The following is a 9,091-nucleotide window of genomic DNA, read 5'->3' on the forward strand; positions in this document are numbered from 1 at the left end:
CTGTGTGTTACTGAAATAAATGTATCTGTCACGAAGGCCTAATAGTGTCATACCAGATGACAGCAGAGTGTCGCTGAGCTTCTAAGATATATTTGTTTCTGCTTTTGTCGATTTCTTTAGAATCAGTCAGTCTGTCAGGCTGCTACACAGACTGTGGATAATCCAAAAAAGGTCTCAAATAATGAGAAAAGAAACAGCAAGTGGACAGCAGAGATGGAAGAGCAGAAAGATAAAGGTAAAAAAAAATTTAAAAAAAATCAGATCAAGTCTTGTTTTTCTTTTATTTATTACCGGTTTCAGACTTTGTTCAAGATTCAGTCAGTTTAGATAACAAGAAGAAAATTATTCTACGGAATAGCTCTCAACTAAGCTGAGGTCAAGGTTTGTGAATGTGGCTGAGAGAAGCAGGCTCCTTGATGGGATTTTTGCAGTAAATGTGAAGAGGAATTGGGGAAATGAAAATCTCGATTATTGAATTAAATCAGATACTGTTGAAATGCTATGAGTATAGCAGAAAGTGCTAGTGGGAGAAATACTATGAGTGCCTAACTGCAGTAGGTTAAGAGAAAAGCAGCTAAAATATTAGATGTGATATAAAGTATTAGCACACAGTGGTATTGGAAAGGGGAGAAAAGACTGTGCAGAAGAGGTGACACAAAAAAAATACCACTGAAAAACCAAACGTGTTTATGTTAGAGCTGTCACACAGTCAGAACTTCCTTGGGTTTTTTCCCCAGGTATTTAAACACACCCTAACTCCTTTGCAGTGACTCTAAGCTTTTCCTCTTATGTGAGGTAGAGGAATGTATCAGTAATAGATGAAAGCTGTAGCTGTCAGTAGGTACTTAATCAGTCTTTGTTAAATGCAGCCAGTGGTGTTTTATATTGTTGTCCTGTCAGTTTTGCTATGACTGAACACTGAATTGGATCTTAGCTTCTTCTCTATTGTTTCTTTCTTCTTCTTTGACAAGGTAAAACTCAAACTCAGGCCTTCTCTTAGAAGCTGTTCTCTTGCATTTTTTTGTTCCCTTATCTGTGGGAAAAGGCATTGTTGTGTATTTATGGTACTTGTGCCATTTAATTCCAGTTAGAACATCAAGTACCTTCTCAAGTGATCTAAGAAGGACCAATGGTACCTCTTTATTCATTACAAAAAAACACCTTAAAGCTTGCTTCATATGTGATGCTAAAAAGAACGTGTGTGCAGAAGATGCTTTGGATGGATTTAGTTGAAATGTACGGCGTGTTGTCTTTTCTTTTGTGTGTGTGATGTTTTGGATTCATTGCTTGTGGAATTAGATAAAAACTTCTACAGGAATGAACAATTACTTCTCAGTATTTTGAGGATCGTGTTGGCACTAGGGATTCTGTACTAGTTATGATCAATACTGGTTTTGTTTACACTGTTGTCTAGGTGTTAGAACAATGGTACGCACACTGAGGTTTAAAAGAAAAAAAGCATCTGTTTAGCAGCGTTTGTTAAACTCGTGTGCATGAATTCAGTTGACAAGCAGTGTGAGACAGACTGAAACAAAGCTAGAACATAAAAAGTCTATACAGATCATATCAGATCATATCAGATGAGGATTATGCCGTGGTGTTCTTCAGCAGGCTCTCCCCTCACCAATCATTTGCCAGTGCTCGAGGAATTAAATTTTCTGCATCTGTCTGAAAACTTTTTGGATCTTTCGAACCAATGAAACCTTCTACGCTCAGCCTTATCTTAATATTTGAATATAGAAATGCAAATCGGGACATTTTCACTATGATTAAAGTCATTAGGAGGGATTTAGGATGAATGATGTGCCTTTAAACTGAGAAGACAGCTCCATTTTCTTTCCTGCTTCCCTCAGGCCTCACTAAAATGGTTTACAAGCATTGATTTTTAAAACAAACAAGAACTCCTGTAGAAGTCTGAATGCCCAGATTTAAACTAGCTGTTCTGTTACTGCTCTAACTGGTCATTTGATATTTAGTGAAATGTGAATTCTGAAGTATTATGTGATGAGGTAGGTTTTGTTTTGAAGGCTTAACTTGGGAAAGACAAATTTTAACTGGCTTAAGTTGTGATAGCCATAAATGGTGTCATGGTTCATTTACTAGGTTATGTCTTGGTGTTACAGAGTCAAATTCCAGGCAGATCCACTTAAGTCAGAAGCTTGAGCCAAATTCATCTGAGGTAATCTCAAAGACAAGACCAAATATTATTTTTTTTCTTTTAATGTTATTGCTTCTCTGATATGTGATTATCAGATCAATAGCTGCCTTTATAGCTGTGATTGCTGCTGCTGCTGCTTTACAGCTCTTAGTGAAATACTTCCAAGATTTGAGGCACATGTTGCCATCAGCTTTTCTCAGCCCCTGTCACAGATGCTTACAGATTTTCTTAACAATCTGAGTTTCCACATCTGGGCTATCAAGCTCTTACAGATCTGGATTTGTAATTGCTTAGTATAGTCTGTACTCTCAGTACATTGGGACCATAGAAGATTTGATGTTTGCTAATAGCTACTGTGCTAACAGATTATGATCACTGAAGATTTGTGGCCTCTTGTTGGCTTTTATTCTTTGCTGTCCTTCCAATGGGCAAAATGTTACACTAATATAACAGTGACTGGATTCTTCGCCCACTTTGTATGTAGTCTGCTTTAATATTTTTGAATGCTTCTTTGGAACACAAATCGTATTATTAGACTAGCTGTGTCTGTTTATCTCTAACTTTGCTTTAGAGGAATAGTCAAGATGAGAGTTGTCCAAAAGCTTCATCTCCTTTGGAACAAGTAAAAACAGATTCTCCAGCTCTTGCTGAACAAGTAAGGAATATTTGTTGGATTTCAATGTTTTCCAGCCAGGAGACTTCAGGCAAAGGAGGGCTTGCTTACAGCCATGTATGTGTTGTAATAATGGCTTTTAACTATGCAGTCCTTTCTATGGTGGTAGTGTTAGAATTGCCTTTGTAGAGTTAAGTACCTGTTATATCCAAAGTAAAGAACTTGAAAGGACTGCTCTTGATAGAAAAAAATAGAAGTATGTCCTTTCTCTTCCGAGGAAGTTATTTTATATATATATATTTTTTCTATATATATATATATATATAATATATATATAATATATATATATTTATAATATATATATATATACTGCGTTAATGATGCTTTTCACTTCAAGTTGCATACATTAAAAAAAAATTGATTTATTGCTAATTGATATTTTGCTGTTGTGCTGGTGACAGTCTAGACAGTATTTGTTAATAATTAAGCCTTTCTTCATAGCAGTCAGACATGATAGGGCTCACTAACAATGCTCATTTAGAAAAAATGAATGTGATCTTTTCGTCTTTATAGAAAGTGGCAGAATGCTTACCGAGTGTAACTCCAACACCATCACCAGTCTTTTCTGAGGTGCATTTGCCTCCAACAGTGCCTTCTGTACCAGCCATTGTGCCAGCTTGGCCAAGTGAGCCAGCAACCTACGGACCAGCAGGTTTGGTGAAAAATTCGTGTATATCAGAATCTAATTAGTTTTAACTGTCTTGCTTAATTGAAAATACCTACAGGAAATCCTTGTTTCTTGTAACTTCACGTCCCATAGACAGTCACCTATGGGAATGCAATTTACTCACTGCTCAAAACTGTTGAGAATTGTAGTGGATCTTTGATTACGTGTGTATATAGATCACATGACTCCTTATTTGAAGGTGGAAGAGGAATGTGTACTCAGCTGTCTGTATTTTCCCTGAATGAGACAGCTCTGAGCTTTGAGGGGTGCTTATTCTAAAGATCTGCTTAATGGCGTCAGCATATGGAAGATTGTTGTGTGCTTTGTGTTGTGTCTCATGTAATAAGTTTCTGATTTGCTGCAGACTTGCCTTGGGTCTGGTATGTCTGGAGCTGCTGAGATCCATTTGAAACTCAGCTGACTTTGTAGTAGAACTAGTTTAGTGCCTTTTCTTGTGCCGTGTATGCTTCCTGGTACTTGGAGTTAGCTTAGATAAAATTCAGTATTGTTCATTAGGTCAAGTGCTGTATTTTTTCAGCTGTTGTTTCTGTACATGAATTATCCTTAGAGTTGTCCTAGCACGTTCAGGTGATACTTCAATAACCACAATAACCCTGTCATACTTGACCATGTTGTTACGGAGTTATATAGCCCAGGTTGTCTCAGCTCAGATTCTTCATTAACTGTAAATGCTGAGTCTGAATGAGAATAGCAAAAATTCACAAATAAGCCTCAGTTCCTGCCTTTTTTCCCTCCTCCTCTTTCCTTTTGGTGTTCATAATTATTTTTAAATAAATATGGGAAGGGTTGAGCTATTTCTAGAAAACGTATCCATTTCACTTCTTTCTGAAAAGAAATATTCTCTACATTTAATCAAATCTTCCTTTGTTTATTACTCACCGACTCTCATTTCCACTGATCCCTTTCTGAATACCTTTTCTGTTTCTTTGTCTCTCTTTTTAAACTTTATTTTTCTCTATCGCTTTCCTTTGTAATCTGATGTAGTTGATATATAATCAATACAGAAATGTGTGTTTGCCTCCAGGTATTCCAGCCCAAATACCTGCTTCTTCGTTGATGCCAGCCCCAGCAACGGGACCTGACTCTATTGTATCACAGGCTCAGGTAACATCTGCTCCAGTTGCTGGAGTTCCTGTGTCGATACAAGCAGTTAACCAGCCTTTAATGCCTTTGCCTCAGACTCTGAATCCTTATCAGGATCCGCTATATCCTGGATTCCCTTTAAGTGAAAAGGGAGAAAGAGCCATTGCACCCTCTTACTCCCTGTGCAACAATGGGGAGGACTTACCTAAAGGTGAGAATCTGGAGGGTCTGTATTTGATACCTTTTTTTCCTGATGAGTTTTCTTTTTTTCTTTTATTTATTTTTATTTTTTACTTTTTAAACAAAAGACTTTCTTTGATGTAGGCAAACAATAGGACCAAAGATCTAATTGTTGTCATTTCAGGATATAAAGGGTGGGAGGGGATACTGCATAGAGTTATAAGTCTTTGATTTATATTGTTCATGTTAATGTTGCAGTTATTTTAAGTGGTTACTGTTTTATGGTTCCTAGCTTGACCCGCCGTGGCTCTGGGTGTTGTGAATTGATAGGCTTTTCTTTAGAGAACTTCTTCCTTTACAGTAATGTACTGAACAGATTTTCTGCTGTAATCAAAATGTTGGGAGTTGCTCAGCGTTTCCCTCTTGGTCTGTGAGGAGGCATGTTTTAGCATACTTAAAATATAGAATGTGTTCATAAAGATCATACTATGTCTGCACGGTGGTGCATAATTTACTGAACTGTTCCTCTAACAAATAAATTTCAGTTCCATAAGTTAGTAAAGCTGAGATTGAAATTGGGGTTGTGTAGCAGTTACTTTACTGTGGCCCAAAAGAAACTCATGAAAAAACTCATAAAATAGAAAAAATAATAAGTCAAACAATGTGATACAAAACCATGACAAAGCAACAACTTAGTATTTGTGTTTCTCTACTGAAATGTAACTTTAAGTAAAGATTGACTTTTGGATCAGATGGAAGTTTTCATCATTATTTTTCTGTTTACAGATAAGAATATTCTTAGATTCTTCTTCAATCTTGGAGTGAAGGTAACCCTTCAAACTTGCATGTTTCTGTATTTGTTATACCATAAAATTTCCTTATGTTTGGTGGTAATTACAGTGTAGAAGATGGGCTGCTGCAACTATGTACTTCAAACATATCTTTAGATTTGAAATACGTTTTGTATTTTGCCTTCTATTAACTGGAATCCTAACAGTGTCCACACTGCAGTTCAATGATGATATATTGATATATGATGTATCTGCTTCAAACATGGTTATATGCAGTCCACAGAAACTGTGCTTTACAAATGTGCAGGTAAACCAGTATGTGTTTGCATGTACATTTTTCTAGAAGCAGCAACTAGTAGAAGACAAACAGTCCTCTGCCTTTGATAATGTCTGTGTACTGGCAAAACCACTGCAGTAAAAATACCTGGCTTATCTTTTCCTGTGGAGACTGTTTTAGGTAACTGTCTATGTCACCTGCTCAGGTTAAGGGTGATGTTTAGCACAAGTTACCAAGTAAATACAGACTTGATAGCCACGTACCCAATGCAGGTCTTTTTGTTCACTGGAGAATGCCTAAGTCGTTAGTGCCACTGCAGTGTATTTAAAGTGTTATAGCAGTTTGTTTTTGAAACCTATGTCTCTTTGGGACTGTGCTTTGTATTATTTAGGATATAACCTGTCATTTTGGGCTTTCAGCACCATCTACTGGTCAAAGTACTGTGATTAATGGTTCTAATCTTCAGTGACCAAATAGAACAATAGGCCTGGCAACCGCTTTCCAGGTCGTCCTGATGCCTACACCCTTCCAGCTGCTGGTGCAGACTAATTCCTATAAAAGGGGTCTGGGTAGGCTTTCAGGACAGTTTGCTCCAGGGACTGTTTCTACAGATAGCACAAACTAGATTGTGCCAGATTTTGGACTCTACCCCCTACCTGCTCCATCCAGTGTTTTCTTCTTGTGCCAACAGCAGCTTTGTATGGTGGTAGAGAACATCGTGCTGAAAGCCCAGAAATTCTTAAGAACTAAGAGCAGTCACTAGAAGTAAAATCTGTTTCATAATGATAAATGACCTGTGTGCTGCTTGTCTGGCTACACATTCAAAAGACCAAGTTCTTGTTTCTTCTTGTCTTGCAGGCATACAGTTGTCCCATGTGGGCACCTCATTCTTACCTGTACCCTCTGCACCAGGCCTATTTAGCTGCTTGTCGGATGTACCCAAACATGTCCCTCCCCGTGTATCCTCACAATCCCTGGTTCCAGGAGGCTCCACCGACGCAGATTGAAAATGAGACTGTGCAACCAAACAGGCACTTTGCTATTCAGAGTGAGACCAGATCGAATGGTCAAATGCCACAGGTTGACAGCAGGTCGCCATCACTGCCACTGATTGTACCTGCAGCTCAGGTGTCAGAAAGTCAAGGACAGCTCCGCGTTGAATCGGACAATTCAGTGCAAGCCCTTCATGCAAACTACGAAGAGCCCATGAGGGGGAAAAATTTATTCCCACAACCATCTTTTGGACACGGTCACTTTCTAGGTGCTGTTCCAATAGCGCCTCCTTTCTTTCCTCACTTCTGGTATGGGTATCCAGTTCAGGGCTTCATTGAAAATTCAGTAGCAAGACCTAATGTTGTCATGGCACCTGAGGACAAAGAGGCAACAACGAGCACATCTGCATATGTGGCTAAAGAATGCAGTGCTCCAGTTCCTGCACTAAACTGTGTAGAACAGCTTCAGAAGACTAACAGCAGCAGTAGCTCAAACACCATACTGTTTCCTGTGGCTGGTGCGAGCACTGAATGCGGTGCCCCCAAAGAAACTTCAGCTAGAGCACCTCAGTTGGAGCAGACTTGTACTTCAGCCTCTCCCGCTAAGCAGGCAACAACAGGGCTGCAAAATCGCTCTACGCAAGTACAGGGGGTTGAGAGGCAGATGGCGGTGCCCAACACCACGCTGCTGTTGGCAGAACCACCAAAAAATGAACTGAAAAATACTGTTCACAGTCGTAAGGATAAGACTGATAAAGTTAGAGATTCCAAGGGTGCCGATAATCTACAGACAGAAAACAGGGCACACAGAATGAGGGAAGAGAGCTCTGAAGATGAGAATGAAGTTTCTGATATGTTGAGAAGCGGTAGATCCAAGCAGTTTTATAACCAGACTTACGGAGGAGGCAGAAGGCCGAGAATGGAATGGGGTTATTCTAGTAGGGGAGGATACCAGTTCCCAAGAAATGAGGAAGCTTGGAAAGGACCGCCCGGCAGAAGCAGAGATGAAGGCAACCAGTACCAGCGAAACTTTAGAGGTAGGCCATACAGGAATGACAGGAGAAGAGCAGCACTGGGAGATAATCAGAGGGGACATCAAGCATAGAATGAATGGATAATTGAAAGCCTTCAGATGCAAAAGGTAATTTGAGGTAGAAGTCTAAGACCTTAGTAGTTCCCTTTAGTTAAAAGCCCAAGGATATAATGAAATTTTGGTGAGTAAAGACTATGATGAGAATTGGAGCTCCTATCATTTTGTTTAGTGGAGACTGCGCTTTGGTTGGCTTAGTGATTTTTTTTTTTTCCTCAATGTCAGATTAGAAAAAAAACCAATCTAGGTTTAGTGTTTGAATTTCTTCCACAAAGGTTTGAGTTTGTGACGTAAGATGGAGATAGATGTTTACTAGGGTGACAAATTACAGCATTTGATGTGATCTCGATTCTCAAATTGACGGTAACATTGCACCAAATATATTTTAACATACAATGCCTTAGTTCTGAACTGAGCTAAAGGGATTCTCAGCCTACTGCACTGTTGTCTTTGATATGCTTCCAACCCAAAGGCCTTTCATCTCAAAAAATCTGTCAAACTTGAATGTTTCTCTTCTGTGTGTTACGTGTATGGCAGCCAGCTAACAGACAGTGTCTTAGGTATGTTGTATATAGCTCTTTTAATATTCATAGGGTATATTTTTGAATCTGAAAAAGCATTTATTTGAGGAAATCAGAAACGAGCAGTCAGGAGTAGCTGTGTATGATTTGGTAAGAATGGCTGTTTCCACCAAGAATTATTGATGCTGGTGTGAGTAGAATGGTGCCTATGCCAACTCAACAAGTACAGAGACAATACAATGTAGATGCTATGCATTTCCAAGATAATTCTGCATCTGTTACAGTAGCAGAAGTTTTTTAATGCCACTTTAACACTAATGCACTGACAAATCCTAGATATTTTGTGAGAAGAGATGCATAAAAGTACGTTACTTTTCTTTAGGTTTGTATGGTTGAGCTACTGTTCAGTATTCTTTTTGTTATTGCACTGTTGATGCAAATGTGTGTTTTGCATGTACAACTCACTGTTGGAACTACTTTGTAAAAGCAAGATGGACATTCTGCGTTCTGCTCTTCCCCAGACTTCAGAAGATAATGGCTTCTGCCTTATATTTTCACACTGTATCGGAGATCTGATGCTGTTTTTTCAGACCCCTGTAACGATCTCTTGCAGTGTTGCTGTTGCTCTTCCAGTTGGG

The 9,091-nt window shown here is 38.9% G+C and overlaps 1 protein-coding gene across 5 annotated transcripts in view; it reads left to right on the forward strand.

Annotated features, from left to right (window-relative positions):
* Positions 1-7,947, forward strand: part of OTUD4 (OTU deubiquitinase 4) — a 25,836-nt gene extending 17,889 nt beyond the window's left edge. For 4 of the 5 annotated variants that reach the window (XM_072336752.1, XM_072336753.1, XM_072336751.1 and 1 more), the window contains exons 16-22: positions 121-235; positions 2,124-2,179; positions 2,730-2,813; positions 3,345-3,483; positions 4,544-4,813; positions 5,569-5,609; positions 6,709-7,947. In XM_072336752.1, the coding sequence (XP_072192853.1) occupies positions 121-235; positions 2,124-2,179; positions 2,730-2,813; positions 3,345-3,483; positions 4,544-4,813; positions 5,569-5,609; positions 6,709-7,947 (1,944 nt within the window). The remainder of the gene's footprint in view (positions 1-120; positions 236-2,123; positions 2,180-2,729; positions 2,814-3,344; positions 3,484-4,543; positions 4,814-5,568; positions 5,610-6,708) is intronic. The other variant, XM_072336755.1, reaches the window with a different exon arrangement.
* Positions 7,948-9,091: the final 1,144 nt, after the last annotated feature.

The sequence above is a fragment of the Excalfactoria chinensis genome, chromosome 4 (genome assembly GCF_039878825.1).
Source record: "Excalfactoria chinensis isolate bCotChi1 chromosome 4, bCotChi1.hap2, whole genome shotgun sequence".
In the NCBI taxonomy this organism is placed as follows: Eukaryota; Metazoa; Chordata; class Aves; order Galliformes; family Phasianidae; genus Excalfactoria; species Excalfactoria chinensis.